General features: G+C 36.1%; 1 protein-coding gene across 2 annotated transcripts in view; it reads right to left on the minus strand.

Annotated features, from left to right (window-relative positions):
- Positions 1–19268, minus strand: part of sema3gb (sema domain, immunoglobulin domain (Ig), short basic domain, secreted, (semaphorin) 3Gb) — a 32717-nt gene that overhangs the window by 7800 nt on the left and 5649 nt on the right. For both annotated transcript variants that reach the window (XM_084086896.1, XM_084086897.1), the window contains exon 2: positions 8601–8729. In XM_084086896.1, coding sequence (XP_083943022.1) covers positions 8601–8694 — 94 coding nt within the window. In that variant the 5' untranslated portion in view covers positions 8695–8729. The remainder of the gene's footprint in view (positions 1–8600; positions 8730–19268) is intronic.

Genomic DNA, 19268 nt, shown 5'->3' on the forward strand with positions numbered 1-19268 from the left:
ACGCCTGTCCAGCGTTACACGTTGGATAAACAGAAATAGAACGGGACCGGTGACAGGAAGGTCACAGCAAAGTACGTGGAAAGAGTTTTAGATAATGTATTAAATAAAGACACTTATTAACCTCTTGTATACATGTTTGAAAGGAAACAATGGTCTGGCTGAAGGTCCGACCTAAACAACATTTAGTCATTCAGACAGTAAATGTGAACACACATGAGAACAGGTGAGATGCCACATATGCTCTCAATGTGTGTGTTTGCACATGTGTGTGTTAGGTGTTCTCTTCAGGGCTCTAACTAGGTGGCGAAGTGTGCTGGTATGTGTGTGTGTGTGTGTGTGTGTGTGTGTGTGTGTGTGTGTGTGTGTGTGTGTGTGTGTGTGTGTGTGTGTGTGTGTGTGTGTGTGTGTGTGTGTGTGTGTGTGTGTGTGTGTGTGTGTGTGTGTGTGTGTGTGTGTGTGTGTGTGGTTCTGGCAGCTGTGTGGGTGATCCTCCAGTCATGTACAGAATCTCCCTGGCCCGATCCACAGGGGCAGGCTGGGATTCCAGACCGCTCGCTGCGCACTGGGGCCATATATCTATTCTCAGCACGCTCTCTCATCCCCGTCCAACAGGCTTCATCCACAAAATCCACTATCTTTTGGCAAGGGAGGGCAGCTCGCTTTATTCAGTAAGTAGGCACCTGACAGCCTGCGTACGTCAGGTCAGACCTTGACCTTTACCACGGTACAAACGTTCAAAAGCACTCACACCTGAGAGATGGGAAGTGATATCCCTTGAGTGAGGAAGCGAGGAAGTGATGTCATAAACATCATATGCATTAATAATAATAATAATAATAATAATAATAATAATAATTATTATTATTATTATTATTATTATTAATTTGTTATAAAAACAAAAATACATTTGAAATACATTTAGAATTGTTATTATTATTTAAAAATAATAAATCAAATACATTTATATAATAACAATAACAATAACAACAACAACAACAATAATAATAATGAAATGTATTTTGTAGTTTTTATAATAAAATATAATTTTTGTATAATTTAATTTATAAAATAAAATATTTTAATATATAAAATATTTTTTTAGATAAAACAACAATAAATAAATACATACATATATAATACAACAATAAACAAATACATAATAATAATAATAATAATAATAAAATAACAATTAAAGGACAAAAGCTGTGGCAGAGATCTGAACCAAGTGACATAATGCAGGGAAAGGAAAATAGGAAAAATCAGACAGCCTTTGAGTCACTTTAAAAAAAGCAGCAAATGATTAAACACAAGGCAACCTTAACTAGAACAGGACTGTAAAACTACGAGCAAGACTAAAACCTCTCTATAATACATAATGCATTAAATGTGTATCTCTGTATCAAATATTACAGCACATGCATCTTTGTATGTGTATGTTTGAAGAGTTCTGCCTCTATGTTGTCCAACTGGCTGTTACAGTTATGACTCTTATTGTGAGAGTGTGTAGGCCTATGTGTGTTTGCAAGCTTGTGCCACGAGTCAAAATCAAGTTTAATAACATTTACAATGGCATCATTTAAGAAGGACAAAAACAGTCAGATTTTCCACTCACAATGTCCCAATTGCAAACATTTTATGCTTGCCAAACTACAGTGATGGTGCCAACGACAGACAGAACAGGTCGGAAACAAGAAGGGGAGAGGAAAAAAACAGTTTCAGCTTAGTTTTTACAATGTGTTTAATGAGAAAATATAGTATATTTTTTCATTTAATTACATTAATTTCTAATCTTTCACACATGGACATACGTCAGAACAATTCTAACATTGCCACTGGAGAGAAACAACAGTGTCTCATCTGTTTTGTGGGTTAGAGTCATAGAAACAGTCATGAAGATGTTTATTTCAAAGAGGTTAAAATGGAAAATATGTCCAAAAAGGTACAACAAACAACACAGATGGCATCACTGAGTATTTTCACAAATCTGATTATCTCAATACATGTTTGAGTGGATGTGTTTAATTTAGGGGGTTATTATGGCTCATTAGGGTCTTAGAGATGTAAAGAAGAGCACTTGAGAGTTCTCAAGACATGTTCGCTAGGAGACTCTTTGTGTATTAGGCCTGAGATTGTTACAACAACAGACAAGTCGATAACTGTGGATAACATTCTGAACAATGAGTTGGGGAAAACTGCCCGATTATTAACAGCCCCTCTATTGCCTGTAAAAAAAAAAAAAAAAAAAAGCATGCTGTGGGGAAGAAAAATACGCCAGAACCCTCAATTAATGTGCAGTGGAAAACTGGATCTATCCCTTAAGAGACACACATTTCAAAACTTCTTGTGTATGTTGTAGCAAAACTAAGATTACAATATCTAAAAGGGTTGTCATGATTTCACTGAGACACATATAAAACAGTAATCGCAGCTCAATCGCTGGAGGCAGGTGGACCTCATTTGGACCTCTGTGAAAAAGGACATCTCATTAAAAAAGTAAGTCTGGAAGAGACTGAAATGTTAGGAGCTGCGTCAGCAGTTCAGTTCAGTCTGCCTCAGAAAATAGACACAGACTGTATAAAAAGTATAGCGAACTATCCACGTCTGTATATTTCTTTTGGACGTCTCTAGTTTGAGCCTCGTCTAAACTCCTGCTGCGAGTCGGCCCTGACAGCTTCTTTCCAAAAGCTGCCGCTGCTCAAACTCACTGATTTTATCACCATATGGCCTAAGACTTTTTTAGGAAATCAAAATATTTAGGTCATGACCTAAATGCACAAGGTTTCCATAAGGAAATGTGTTTTCATTGCATTTCTAGTCATATATGAAGCTCTTTTAGTCAAAAATGTATTACAGTAGCAAGCTGGATAAAGGTATATGTTCTAGGTTTAATACAAGGGATTGTTCACTCAGAAAATGAACATTCTATCATCATTTGCTCACCCTCATGTCATTCCAAACTTGTATGACTTTCTGTGGAATACAAAATACCAATTCCTTTTTTGTCCATACAGTAAAAATCATTGAATTCCATTGTTGTGACACATTGTTCAAAATATCTCCTCTTGACATGAGGGTGAGTAAATGATGACAGAACTTTCATTTTTTAATAGACTATTCCTATTGGTGCAATGATGGATTCAGAAACTCACTCTAGTTTTAGATCTATCTGAACCGTTGTCCTTTATTTAAACAATCTGAAATCTTACCTGTTATGCTGCACCGAACATATTTCTCTGCATAGCTCTATTTGAGTCTGACATATAACAAATGAGAGGGATCAGATCATATTATTGTTCACAGGCATCCATATATCTTGGGTGAGCACAACCATATGCTATTTTTACAAACTAGTCCCTAAAATTTTTGTCCACTGTGAAGGACTATATATGTTTGGCCCACTATATGTGTTACTTTCACATGATTCTATCAAATACAGTTTAAAAACGGAAGCATCTGATCACTGTACTCAACAGCCACACTAAGCTAATGCACAGTTTCTATGAGAGGACAGTGTCTCCTTAATGCAAGCCCATCTTCTAAAACAAGTATTCAAAAATTATTTTGTGTTTAATTTGTGGCTGCAAGCCAAAAACTCTGCAGGCCAAAAGCCAAACGACTGGGAAAAAAGGGTAAAGAGTATCATGAGAATCCACACAGATCCAGCTTTAAATGATGTTGTTAAATTGGTTTCTCTGTGCCACTCTGCCTTGGGATTTTTTAAAGGCCAAGACCATTACTTGGACATGGGAGGCAAGCTTAAGGCCAGCATGGAAGAAAAACCCCAGAGCATTTTTCACAGGAAAAGATGTCAAGCTAAAGTGTCTCATTGGTGAGGAATTCTTCTGTGTTTCTCAAGGGAAGGAAATGTTGATTGTAGATGAAATGCAAAACTACATGACCTCATTATAAATGTATCTGCCAACAAACACTTTGCACTAGAAACTTGGATGGTCATATATGATAGAAAAATCCATTTGTATTCATTTGCAAGGCTTTGATCCAACAACAAAGATAAGCTTGAACAATACAGTTGTATCACTACAAATTAGACAGATGCTTTCAAGAAATACCCTCTTTATTGCACAAGGCGCCCATGCTGTAAATCCACCAGTATAACAGGACATACTTTTTTGATATGAACAATAATGCCTTCAATCAACACCACAAAGTCTGACTAAAATAAATTGTACATAGGAGCTACAATAACATCAGCTTCTGTTTTAAAACTAGCTTGTTACTACATGTTTAATTTGTAGGGCTGGGCGATAAACCGGTAAACACGATTAACCAGTAGAGGTTTTGGACCATCTTCTCTATCGCGTTTACACTCACGCGATAAAGACATTTACATTGACTGACATTGCTGTGCTGCACGGTCACAAAAGTTTATCATTTGCATGCATTTTTAAGCATTGTGGTTTAAAAACAAGTGATTTTAAGCCATTGAAGAGCAATAAGCAGCTAATGAGAACTCATTTCGGTATATACGCACGAAGAGAGATGGTTTCTGAGTGCTGTCTAAGAGACACGTGCACATGAAGCTGCTGCTCAGAGTGCCTGTGAGTAATGAACTGAGTTCTTTTTGCTGCCTAATTGGGCTTGAACGGTTAAATGCACACACTTGTACAAAATGCCCATCTTTGCAAGTATCCTCGTAAACAGTCATTTATGTCTTAAGTGAATGCGAACAGTTGAGAAAGAAAACGCATGTGAATCAGTATATTGGATGCGTTCATTCACTCTTAAAGTGACAGCAGCCTAATAAACCTGCTGCAGTCTGTCATTAATGTTAATCAAACAACAAAAGATAATCTCTCACTGCTCTTGACTGAACCAATTTTGTAACTTTAAAAAGAATTCATGTATATTTAATTTACACAGTAAAGACTATGTATACAGTGTTTTTGTTTATACATTTAATTACTTTTATTCTATTTATGTAGTATTTCTTATTTCTAGTGCTTGAAGTTTTTCAGGTAGTTCTATTTAATTTGTGTCTTTGTTCTATTGTAGCTTGTTTTCCTATATACATGTAATTTCTTTGTTGTTATTTCATCACTGATTACTTGCCTTCAGTAAGCTTTTTTTTTTTTTTTTCACTCAAGGATCATTGGATGTGTAGAATTTCATGAATGATGGGTGATTTAGGGCTCTGGAAATTTCTGTGAAATTCTGAAGGTGGATATTAGTCTCTTAGTCTTATGTGGCTTTTCTCTTAAATGTCTATGGGAATAAGAGAAATCATCTCCCATAACTCTGTTTCTGACCTTCTAACTCGTAATTCAGGTTTATACAATTCATTTATCCACATACCCTTTCCAGAAACATTTCCCACATTAATAAGCAGGCATCGCTGTCAGTTTTTAAGTGGCACTCTGGGAAAGTGGCCTGGTTCCAGAGAGAACTCAGAGAATTTTTGAGTGTTACTCTTAATGCACTCAAGTCACTCATCTCAGTCTTGAGAAGAAATGGGAGTAGCAGTGGATGAATGGACAAACAAACAAGAGCGTTGCAGAATTATTTTGATTCGGATGCCCTGAATGGGAGTCCCAAATCTTTAAACCCAACCCTGACCATAACTCAAATTTCAATACCTGACTCTGATAAAGCCAGTGGCCCTGCTGTGGGGTGAAGATGGATTCAGGCTGGATGACACCGGCTAAAGCCCCAAACATTCCTGTTGTCTCTGTGGCATTTTGGAGCAGGTTGCTGGCAGTGAGCCCTGCCATGCTTTGGGGGGCTTCCCTGTGCTTTGGCCGAGGTAAACACAGCAACCACACAAGCTAATAATAAACCTCAAACGCCACAAGCCAATCCTGTTTCTCAGAACAGGGATCTATCCCACTGTCACCTACGCACATAATAACCCCAGTCAACCCGGGGTCATAATCACCTTCGCAAACACTCGGGTGCACAGACATTCACACTTACACACTCAGACACACACATACTATATTTCAAAGACTAACATAAACCCTATAACTCATAGCTGGGTTTGTATACAAAATCTTTAAAACACTGAAAAATAGTAGAAGTTTTCCAATCACATATGCACAACAATCAAATAGCCTATAATAATTTTTTCCCTTAATTGTGAATAATATTTTGATTGTTTATTATTTACAACCTAACAAACCTCTTTTGTGAAATATTTTGGTTGAAAAGAGAACTATATTTTAGTACATTTAATGTAATAAACAACAATCATAATGAGTAAACAATATCTAGATTACATTACTAACTAAAATAACTGAATCAGTAACTGACTACAATTTGTAAGTAATCTACTCAGAACTGTGTATTTATAATATATATGCATACACAGTTCTGAGTAGATTACTTACAAATTTTAGTCAGTTGCTGATTCAAAATTACAATGACAAAAATTGTATTTAGTAATGTAATTTAGATTACTCATTTTAGTTAATGTATTCTGACTACTTTATGATTACATTTTAGATTACTTTTGACCTAACTTACTTATCACATTGATTTAAAATGGATAATTTTGTACCATATTGATATAAAAATACAAAGAGAGAGAAAATATATTAAATTTTTTTGATACCAACAATATTAAGTGCATTAAATATTACATTACGTTAGGGTTTCCCAGACTGGGTATCGTGATATAATTTGCAGGGTTTATGAGTTTAATGAAAAGCTATAAAGTAATTAAATAATAATAATAATAATAATAATAATAAAAACAAATCAAAATAAAACATTTACTAAAAAAAATAAAAATATTTGTATTCATAGAGAGAGAGAGACGCTAAAAAGAAGCAAGTACGAATCGCTCTCTCTCTCTCTCTCTTTATATATATAATTCATTCATTCAAATAAATGTAATCTTACGCACTACTTTATCTCTGTGTCTAATTCAAATCAGACAGAACACTAGATCTTAAAAAGCCGTAAGTGACGAAAGTAACCATCAATTTTACATAAAAGTTCATATACATTTTTTTTTTATATATATATATATTTTCTTACATAATGCAATGATATTCATACATTTTTAAGAGTCCAAATAGTTTTTGGTCATACCATTTGTATATTAAACATCAAAAACTGAGAGACTGACTGTGGAAGATCCTCAATTTCCCCAAGGAAAGCCATAAAAGGTATGCCGATTTGCTGTTTGTTGTGTTGCACAGCATTTTTAATTTCAGTGTGGCCTGAAAAATTGTTGCATTGCACCTGGTTGGGACACTGTTAGGAAAGCCCAGCATCCTGACAGTAGGGTGTCATGAGGAACCATGCCTCAGCTAGATGAACTGGCACAGGTTGGCACATGCAACCAGGTTGTGTACTAAATATACCTTGCAGAGGAGACTGTAAGTGTGTGTGTGAGTTTATGTGTTTCTATTTGTGTGTGAATACTTTCTGATGGATTATACAAAGTAATGGGGCTGCACTGCAGAGACACCTGCTAGGTTTTGTGTGTGACAGTTTCTGAGAATTGAGAGCGAATTCATGTCAGACTTTGACCTGTTGTGCCACTGTGCTTCTGTCAGACGGGTGGGCAAAATAGTATTATAAATGTGTCTGCATGAAACTGTGCATGGCGGCTTTCATTATATAAAACAATGCCACTGTATCTTTTCAAGCCTGGTATTTGACCGCCATTTGCGAGCTGAATGGGGGAAAAATGCTAATGCTTTTGTGTTTGTGAGATTTGACTTTTAAACTTCAAACATCTGCCTCGCTCTGCTTGCATCTCTTTGTGCCCCGCCGTGACACATCCCCCTGCAGAGGGGATGATGGGTAGTCCCCTCTCTGGGGCATTAATTGGGAGATGAGGCATGCTGGTGCCAGATTCAAAACATACACAGGAAGACAGGAAGTGAGAAAGTGTGAGAGAGAGTGTGACATGAGGAACAGTAAGAAAAGAGGTATTAAAAAGCCACTCAGAAGCTCCACATAGCATGAAAACTACATTCCACAGACTTTCTAGAAAACTCAAACAAGCCTTTCAAATTAAACGAAAAATAAACACCAGAAAATATGAGATTATAAGATTCCACATTGTTTGGCAATGCATTTCAATTTCAAATGTGAATGTTTTATTGTTTTAGACAATTTGATCATAAAAGTTATCATCTAAGATCAGGGTTTTGAATCCGGGGTCCAGAGAAGGAACTCAAGGGGGTCCTTTGAGAAGATATTGTATTTTCTTAAAGAGTTACAGTAGTTCACCAAAAAAACAAAATAATTTTCTGTCATTATTTACTAACCTTTATGTCATTCCAAACTTGTATGACCTACTTTCTTCACAAAAGAAGATATTATGAAAAATGTCTGTTTTTTTTTTTTTTGTCCATACAATGAAAAGTCAATGGGGTCCAAGGTTGTTTTAGACACCACTGACTTCTATTAGAAGAACAAAGACATTTGAAACATTCTTTAAAATATCTTCTTTTGTGTTCCACAGAAGAACGAAAGTCATACAAGTTTAAAAATGACACTTAAAATTCACCCTCACATATCCAGGATAAAAACCTCTAATCTCTGAAGACATTCGCTAAATGTTTCACGTTTCTGCCTGAATGGTTGTATCTTTTAAGTGAGATAATGATGAGATTCACATTTCTCACCTTTATATGACAGGTGCACTCGTGGTGTTGTGCGGGCGTTGCCATTACAACCCCAGAAACACAAGCTCAGGATGAGAAGCAGGGTTTGCATCATGTTCACGATAATGGCAGAAGTTTTCCCACCGAGATCTGTGAAGAAGTGTGAGAAACAGAAACAATTCATGCGTTACATATTGTGAAACACTAGAAAGCTTATTCATTGTTTGCTGACAGCAATTATTTGCATTTAAGGATAGGTTTCAATTTGTTTCCATAAATGTGGCCCATAAAACAAAAGTGATTTCAACAATGCTCTTGTCTGGCTCCCGTCCTGAAAAGCCCTGCCTAAAATTCAGGCCTGTTTACAGGTCACTGAAAAACAAGAAAATTCCCACCCGTCAGTAAAGAAGCTCAGAAGAGAAGAGAAAAGAAAAGAAAACAAAGCACTAAAGGTGTCTGGTTGGTTTTTCATATTTGACTGAATGTTTCCACATGGTAGCACAGGGTTGTAAGTTTCTCCGTCTTTTCTCTGAGCATTTACAACCATCCACAGTGAGGACTATAAACAGGCCAGTTAAATCACAATGCTGAGGCATGTAAACACAGCAGCTCAAATTATCCAAAGGTACACAGTCTTGTGTTGTTTTTACCTTTATATCTGGGGGAAAAAAGACAAAAATCTAAACTCAATTGGCCTTTTCCATGAAAATAGTGTTAGGTTGTGTGGGAGAGGGCAGCAAGTCTTTCTGCACTGGGGACATGCGCCCAAAAGAGATTAGAAAACTATGCAGTCAGAGAGCAATGGTTTCTTAAGTATGTCTGCCAAATCCTTCCAGCTACAGCAAATCCATGTCACACTGCCTTGCTTTAAATCTTAAACTCTCACTCCTGGGCGGCAGGGAACGGGAAACCTACTGTGAGCTTCCGTATCTGCAGAAAATCTCCCCGTTCTGAGGTGCTAAACATGGCGGGCACGTATCTACGCAAGCTGTGTACACAGATTTACATGCTTAATGAGGGATAACCGTAACAGGAATGCAAACACAAGCATGTTTTATAATGAAAATGTTCAAAGACGCTGAGCTCAGAACAATGATTTATATATACACAATATGTCAATGTCTGGAGTTTACAGTGCGGCAAAACATATTTGGTTTAATAATCACTTACAATGTTTTTTGGAGGGATTTAAAAGCAAACATGTGAAGCTTAATATTTTATATTAGCACTTACATAGTTCAAAAGTTAAGGGTCAGTGAGATTTTTTTTTAAAGATGTTAAAATGCAAGGATGCATTCATAAATTGTGAAGACTTTCATATTGTTACAAAAAAAATCCATTTACTGTAAAAAAAAACTAAATCCACAAAAATATTAAGCAGCACAACTGCTTCTGTTCAACACTGATAATACCATAAAGACTGGAGTAATGACTGCTGAAAACTTAGCTTTGCAATTACAGAAATAAATTCAAATTTTTAAAATATATTTACATAGATAATAATATTTCAAAACTGTTTTTATTGTATTCTTGTTTTTATTGTATTTTTGACAAAATACAGCACTAATGAGCACTAATGAGCATATTTTCTTGTTTAAACTTGTGTATTATTTGAGCTATAAAGTTGCTCTTGTGATTTTTACGGTCATTTTAGGGGGTTCGGCATTACATTATCATGGGAATGAAGTTGAAGTTGATATATTGAAGTAAAGTTGATACTTTACACAGAAAAGGTTAGAAAGGGATTATTTCACACTAAAATCATGTTAACCCCATATTGGTTACGTCTTGATTGAATTAGCCCAGTTCACTTACATTGTAAGTGTCTCACTGTATCCTTGGACTGAACCCGGAATAATCCTTTAAAATAATTAGTGTCATCACAAAAGTACACGATGTATACTATGCTGTTATTTAACAGGTTTGTGGTGGTTCTACCACTAACTGCCTCTTTGCTGAAGTAGTTTTGTAACACGCTATGAAATGCTGTACTTTGGCCCTCTTCCAGAGTAAATGACACTTTTCCAGTGATGAAAAATGACAGAGGAACAATAGCCAACAGCTCTTTGTCTATGACGAATGTACTGAAGTATCATGAATTTGATCTGGAGAAGAGAAATACATCAACAGAAATACATTTAAGGATCTGAAGCAGACCAATTGGCCCATTTAAAAAAATATATAAAAAAAGATATTTCCGTAAGCGTTTGGGTTCGGCACAAATGATGTGTGAGATTCATAAAACAATAGCACTGCTGAATTCTCCACTGTCTGCTACCCTTGAAAGGCACCAGAGGGAATGACCAGTCTGTGAAGATTAAAACCTGGCACAAACACATTTTTGTCATCATGTCAAATTTATCTCAACAATCCAGACAGACAGAAAAAGCAAAGCGCTCCCACAGTATGTCTAATTTGCTTCCTTTTGGCTGACTTGTTTTGTATACATATAAATATAGGCCTATCTAAAACATTACAAAAAAGAGCATTGATGAATACTGAAATATAATAACATAGCTGCTGTGTTAGGGAAGCAACTCTGAAACTAGCTTGCCAAGCTAATAAAAAGATTCATATAATATATACATAAATCTCTATACGGCTGAAGGCACTGAATAGCATTTGAACAATTCAATTTACACTATACCACCAATAAAATAGTCAAAAACATATGAAAAGCATAATTTTGTAAAATTATTGGAATTAATATTTTAATATTTTCAAACAAGTCTTTTTTTTTTAAGTCACCATGAAATCAAAATGGACAATTCTTATGGAATTTAAATGTATATGTGACCCTGGATCACAAAACCAGTCACAAGTCGTACGGGTTTATTTGTGGCAATAGCCAACAATACATTGTATGGGTCAAAATGACCATAAAAATAATTTGTAAATTTCCTACCGTAAATTTTGTGTACCGTGTTCACAATCGTGAACATAAATGGACAACTTTAAAGGCGATTTTCTCAATGTTTCGATTTTTTTGTAACCTCAGACTCCAGATTTACAAATAGTTGTATCTCGGCCAAATATGATCATATCCTAACAAATTATTTATTCAGCTTTCAGATGATGTACAGATCTCAATTTCCAAAAATTGACCCATGTGACTGGTTTTGTGGTCCAGGGTCACATGTCCTCGTAATTTTTACTTCCCCTCTCCTCTTGCAATCACTTCTCTTCTCTGATTTGTTTACTGGCGCGAGGGCGTGACAAACCTGTCACTCACATGACATCACAGCAATATCAAACCACAACCATATAAATTAAATCAAGTCCCGCCCTACATTTTTACTTGTCGAGAAGTGGTTTCACTCAGATATACGTTACAATTGAAAAGAAAAGACTATCGAAGTGAATCGACTAACTAATTGAATCATGCTTCCCAAATGCTTCAAGAGTCTCAACATTTAGTTCATGTAAGAATGAATACATTTACGTACAGTAGTACAATAGCATACAATATTACAAAAATACAGCTTGCTACTTTGAGAAAATATTTGGTTACTTGAACAGCGACACTATTTTGAAAACAGCAACTGAAAATTGTAGTTAAATTAGTAGCGTCACTACTTTTAGCAACCCAACACTGATTATCTGTAATGATACACCGCTTTAACTACTCCGTTTGATATGGCAGTACAATTCCAAACAATCTGCATCATGCTTTTATTTCTGAACCTGAGGGAGTGCATCTTTTATTTTGAGATGCACTGTAAATGTGAGGGTGCAGTCATGGGTGAGCCCTGTAGCCTAGAGAACACCTATCGTTAAGAGTCAGCACATGTCTGCTCTCTAATTATATGCCTCAAGTGGCTACAGGGGTGTCATTATCACTGTGTGTGTGTGTGTGTGTGTGTGTGTGTGTGTGTGTGTGTGTGTGTGTGTGTGTGTGTGTGTGTGTCTCTGCATAAGTGTGCCACACCTGCACACGCAGCAACAGAATGATGAGGTTCTTATAAAACGGACCCGAAGCAGAGTAAATCTGAGAATAAGCAGAGGTCAAGGACAAGGGTGAGGCAATAAAATGAGCAGCAGAGGGTGAGACAGACAGCAGGGAGGATGAATTACAGATAAAAAGCAAAGGATGATGTCTGAAGAAGGGGAAAGAAAATGTAATCACATTATAGAGAATAGACTGACATAGATTTAAAGGTATTAAGCATGCTTGTTCAAAATATTACTGAACAAACAAGGAATCTTACAAGTGATAATTAGCTAAACAAATTATGTCATTGTTTACACAGCCTGATGTCGGTTTTTAGTGAAACAAAAATTAAAACAAAAGCACTATAAAGAAGAAAAACCCATAAATAAATACAATTGAAATTAAATTAAAATAAGTAATAGTTGTATGGTTTTAGAAGACTTAGAAAATAGTAATTTGTTTTGGTTTTTCTGTAGTGTGTCATGCTTTTTATTTTGGAATGGTATGGAGAAAAGTGTGTGAGGTTCTTCAAAATTTGCCATTTGTGATCCACTGAAAAAAATAACAGCACAGGTCTGGATCAGCAGTAAATTCTAAGAAATAATGGCATAGTTTATTATTATTTGCATCAATTTAATTTGATCTAAATAATTATATTTTCAAAATGAATTTATTTAGATCAGCATAAATCTGTTCAACAATTACAATTACATTTAATCAGTATGAATACAGTTTAAACATGGCCAATTGTGAAACAAGCAAGATTTAATTTGTTCAGATGTATGAGATTGAAACAAATTGATTTATTAATGATAAATATATAAACCTGGCTACTGTGCGTTTAAAACATATTCAGAGTATTAGTGCTTTACAAAAATGTCATTCTTGTTTCATTTATGCATGGCTGAGGCTGATCTCTCTCTCTCTCTCTCTCTCTCTCTCATTTCTGTCCCACTCTCTAACACTCTATATTTTTCTCTCTCCAGCTGAGCTCCTCTTCAAGTGGAAATTAGTTTCCATGCAGCAGGCATGAATACAGAAAACCAATAGCGCAGCGCATTTACCATTAAGGAGCCTGGGTATGTGGAAACAGTAGGTCATGGGGCGACCTGACACAAAGGATTCTGGGAGACTTTCCCTCAATGATTCAACTGCAGTGGCTCCCTCCTGCTGAACCGATGTCTGCATTTTCACTCACAGGACCCTTTAGAGCAGCTCTAATTGAAAAATAAGAAAGCATGATTCACAGAATCTCATGCTTTAGTGGGGAGACAATATTTAGAGGTAATTTTTGAATGTATAACTTAAGAAAAGGAGAGTTTGTAAGTCAATACAGAATTCTTCAATGGGCCTCCAACAAAGAAAGACTTTTAACAGGGGGAGCCCCAATGAATAAAGACAAGGCAAGATTGATCACATGACCAACACCCTGCGTGTCCCCCATTATTAAAAAGAATGTTAAATCTCTGTTTATTGGTTGTTTTTTAATCAAACTATACAGCTAGGAATTTCAAGAGTGCATTTCTAACAGCTCATCTAGTCAGTAAAAATGATCTGAGAAAATTCAAAACCAAGGCCATTTCTGAGCTCTGAGGGATTGTCTAGAGCCGATTACCCTCTGCCACACATTCCTCTATAGAAGACGGGCCATTTCTCAATTCTAAGACCTGTTGGTCCTCATCAGTCTTCACATTGACAGAAGACTCGTCCTTACATGTCTGTCCAGTTTCCTCTTTGACATATTTGTCCTTTGATGTAATCTTGTGCTCTCAAGACTTGTGTACCAAAAATTTTTCGGATTAGGTTAATTATACGTTCATTGCTTTCTTTTTTTCTTGGTTCTCAAAGTCTCAAATACATAATAAGGAAACCTGATAATCTTCATTTGTTTCTCTCGTGTTTATTTACTTGATTTGTATACCTTGTTGATACCTGAAAATGATTGAAGGATTCTAATGGCTGACTCCATCTTGAATTTCTAGATTGATGAAACCAGGAAAACCATCTCTACTTCTGTGGGTTGGATTACTGGGCTTCTCATGTGCTGAAGAGGCCTAAAAAGCCAATAACTCACTACAAAAACACACAACTAAGAACTTCAACTGAGACTCACACTGCTTTTAAACCACAGCGGCCAGCAACCTTTAACCAAAGACACACAAAACACAATGACAGCATCACTAAAGATGGATGATCAGGCTAAATCATGCATGCCAAGAAAACCAGAAACATGAGCTGCTCAAAAATCAAGGGATGAGCTTTCATTTGATTTCACTGCATTTGCTCTATTTTTTCAAGGATGTGGCTCATTTTCCATTAGTCACTCTTTTTCATCCATAAAACTTGTTTTCTACTTGATATTAGATGCTTTATTTCTGGTAAATGATGCAACAAAATTGGTGGAAAACATGAAGGTGGCTGTTTGGTCCATCAGTTGTGGGCAGTGACAGATTGCATATGTTTATCTGGGCCACCTGATATCCGGAGGCACGTTGAGAACGACCCATGGGGAGAATTCAGAGGGGTACAATCAGAGACTATTGTCGCATTTTAGCCTGGAGCTGTTAGTGTCTGCAAAGAAGAATAATTTTGTAACTATTCGCTCTAGTCATTAAATAAATAAGCCTATATGACAAAACAAGACAAGAGTGTATAAACCAATCCATATGAAAACTAAATACAACTAAAGTATAAAGTAACCTGTTTATGCGATTAACTCAACCCAGGCTCATTTGAAAAAAAAAAAAAAATCCAGTTAAATTTAGAGATAAACGTGAAATCGCACGTGCACCTCACACTTTTAATAAAATTTTAATTTTTCATTGGGCAAGTGTGTTCAAATAGGTTTGGGACAATGTGCATGTATAAATTCAGATTTAAAAAGTTCAAAGACACAAGATGGTCTATACGTGACCTGATGTTCCCATGACAATCTATAACTCGCTGGTCACGCCCTTGCTCACATCCGCGTTTTATCCAACATTCAGAGAGAGGTCAAGATGAGTTCAAGGCGGCAAAAAAAACTTTAGCCCTTTTTAACAATTTATGTCAAGCAGCGTAAGTTGCCAGGGCATATGGTATCCAAATTGTGTTGCATTGATTAATATTGCTTTTTAAACTGCCTATTTCTCTTGATGAATAATTGGACTGCTTTGCAATAAAAAATATCAGCTACCCACACAAACGTGCAATTATTTCCAGTGTATTTGCATAACTCTTTTGTACAGTGTTTTATTGTCACAGATATGCAATAAAAGCCTTTCAAATTAGAAGATGGTGATTGTTGATGTTGAATTCAGATTTACATGCATTAACAGTCTGGATAAGGCCCTGCATGCTTTAACTATGGTTCATTTTTACAATGTTATAAATACTAATAGAAGTGCTGACCATTTTCATTTTATAAATAAAATGACTTACTCACAACAGTCTGCTTTAATAACTTATGAAGCAGTTTAGATTAGTAGAGAAATTAGGTTTCACCCTGCTTTTTTTTTCCATTATAATTCAATAGAAAAAGCAGAGAGCTGAAATAAAATCATCCAAAGTATCATATGTAGCATTTCAAATTAAGAAGTGGTGTGCATTTATGTTCTTACATAGGTCTTAATTTATAGGGTTCTCTTTCATTATTGCTGTAGCTCTTTTCTGCATTGTCAATAGATTGAACAAGAAACAGGCAGTCTAGTTTTGAAAGGGCAAAAGAGAAAACATAAATATGCACAACAAACAATAGAAACTTCTTGGATGAGAAGAGATAAATTGTCTATTAAAAATGTACATTGAAAAAATAATAATATTGTTTTGTGCAAGGAACTGCTCAAAAATAAGTCTTTATTAATCAATAATCTGCCCCTGTAATAATAATTTATGTGAAAAAGAAAAAATGTTCTGGGAACTGCAGTGAATTGTATGTATAAGTGCATTTTTGGAGTTGGATTACCAAAATGATTTTTTGAGCCAATCATTATAATTTGTTCAAATTTTATTTTGGTTTTTATTTGGTAATACCAATACAAATGGTTAAAGAAAACTATAGAGTAAAACAACATAACAGATTTAAAGTAATACACGCATGTAGAAAAACCACTCTACATTACCCCACCCAAGATATACGGCTACATGACAAGCTGAACTAGAATCTTAAAATCTCTGAAATCCCCTCCAAACCCTCAGGCTACATTTCATACTCCTGTGAAGAAAGTGAGAATCAAAAACATATTCTACAGCCCAAACCTTGTATTACCACCACAAGGCCTCTGAAGGTTTTGCAACCACTTTTCAGTTGGTACATCTGAGCAAACAACAGACAGATGGAAAAAAAGGAGAAAAGTAAGAGCTTTAACCTGAGCAATTAAAGCACTGAGGTGGAGAAGCAAAGGTGAAGCAGTCAACCCTATCACCTCTCAGAACGAAGGCTGGGTGGGGCTAATGCGGTTTGCTGTCAATGTTAGCGCTCATTAGCGTGACGCATTAGCTCAGCAATAGAGCTGCCACTGACTCGGAAAACAGCCCCCAGGGGCTAACAAGTGTACAAAGGGGTCAAGAGGGTCATGTTTCAACATCCACCACAGAAGAAATACAATAATCATTTACCAGGAACTCAGACTTAAGTTTAGCTTTCGACTAGAAAGTAAAATTCTACCTTCCCTGCTGAAAAACAGCTTGAACTAGCCTACGCTGGTTTGCTGGTTTTTACTGGTTTAGCTGATCAGCCAACTGGTCTCCCAGTCGGACAAGTGCCTAACCCAATGTCTTACTTCCTGTTTATTTGTAATTAGTTGTGCTCAAATACACATTTAAAATTTGAATGGAAACAAAATTTACTGTCATCTGTGTTCTGTCATCTAATCAACTGATGCAAAGGATACTGGCAAATGCAAGTTACCATACTTTTAATTATATTACCAAACTCTCTTTGTATGGATGTTTAGACATATCGTTTAATTTATTTATTAAAAAAAAAAAAAAAAAAAAAAATACTACAGACAGCTTTTTTCACTGTAAGAAAAAATGTACTGGTAATTTTCTGCCAAGACATTATCTGTCAAGTTTACGGGCATACTTTAACCCTAAAACACAACACAATGTGTAATTTAAAATACAGGCATAACACCTCCAAAATAAATATGAAAATTTCCTTCATATCAACACAATAGGGCCCTATTTTTACGGATTTTTCATTTAATGTAGATAAATATTTAATGCTGTATTTCTGCTTTTTCATACACTTAATGTAGGCTTTGATGCATGTTTTTTGGACCTGTCATGCAAAAATGGCTGACAGCCAGCCCTAAAGTATACTGGCAAGTGGCATAACAGATTGTCTTTCTCTGGGCCAGGTCTAAAGTAAGTTCATGTTGTGCGCTTAGCAAGCAAGGGAAGGTTTTCACAAACACACATATGCTCTCTAGTGTCAAGGAGCTAAGTGCATGCCACTGTTGAGGGAATTGTGGCCCTTCTCCAGCTCTAATGTTGGCTGCCCCCTACACGAAGGTTCGGCACTGTGCATTTAAACCGGGTGGAGCAGACAGCTTTGGAGTCATTGGCTAAGCTTCACCACCCTTAAGAACCGGATTCGGCTCCTGTCTTCAAAGGCCGCTAAGCTCTGAACATCTTATCTGCGTGTCTTTGAAGTGACCGCTACACCCAAACCACGGCGACATTTTCACCTTCACACATCAGCAGTGTTGTGCAGTCACCAAGCAACAACCGTTTCCTCACACAATGAGAAAGAGCAGCAGGGCACATATTATAGGTTCTCCAATGGGGAAATAATGAGCCACTAATTCAGAAATAACAAAAAAGGCGCTTTTACATCATGCAATATTAATGCACTCCATCATTCCCAAGCCATGCGCACACACATAAATACGCACATATGAACTCTGCCCGTCTCTCTGTTTAATCCCCACCACAATGCTCCCCTCCCCTTTGGCAAAACCAGATCCCTGAAAGTGGTGCTTGTGTGTAATGTTACAAATTGAGAGCAGGAGAATTAGAGAGACTTTACGCAGAGCATGGCGAACAGCACATGGCCCTCCCAGTGCATACCAACACCTGTTTTGATGCCCTCTCTTCTTTTATTTACATGATAAACACTGAATTCCTCTACAATTACCCCACCAGCATGGCTCCTGCTATTCATAGCTGACAGCTGTTTTCCAGTGGACCTCATGATAGGATGCAATGTTGTTATGCACTGGACTAGGACTAATCCATTAGTTGTTGGTTTCAATGGTATTTTGATTTGTTTAGAATTGACTTTGCTTAAGGCCCCAGATTTTACATTGGAGATCAAATGACAACCCAAAGCATCTATCTATCCATCCATCCATCCATCCATCCATACACAGCCAATTAAAGCAATACAAAATGCTGAAAACAGCAGATATAACAAAACAAAAATTACAAACAATCATTTAAAAGTGAATTAATGCATCACAACTTTATAATGTACAGTATAAAAATGTATATTCACTTTAATGTTTGCTTAAGATTCCAGATTTATTTTAATTGTGTGTAAGATGATGAGAAAGGTAATTTAAATGCAAAAATAGAAGAAATGAGCATGCACAATTAAATATCTAATATCAATCAATAAATTAAATTTTTTTAATCTAATATCAACCAATAGCTGATATGAAACCAATATATTATGCAATAACTTTGCGACCTCATTCATACAACTACCTTAGATCATCTTACTGTGATCAATAGTCAAAGAAAAGAAAGGGTTAAATTCTCTAGGTAACACG

This window comes from Abramis brama, assembly GCF_963993115.1.
Source record: "Abramis brama genome assembly, chromosome: 16".
Classification (NCBI taxonomy): domain Eukaryota; kingdom Metazoa; phylum Chordata; class Actinopteri; order Cypriniformes; family Leuciscidae; genus Abramis; species Abramis brama.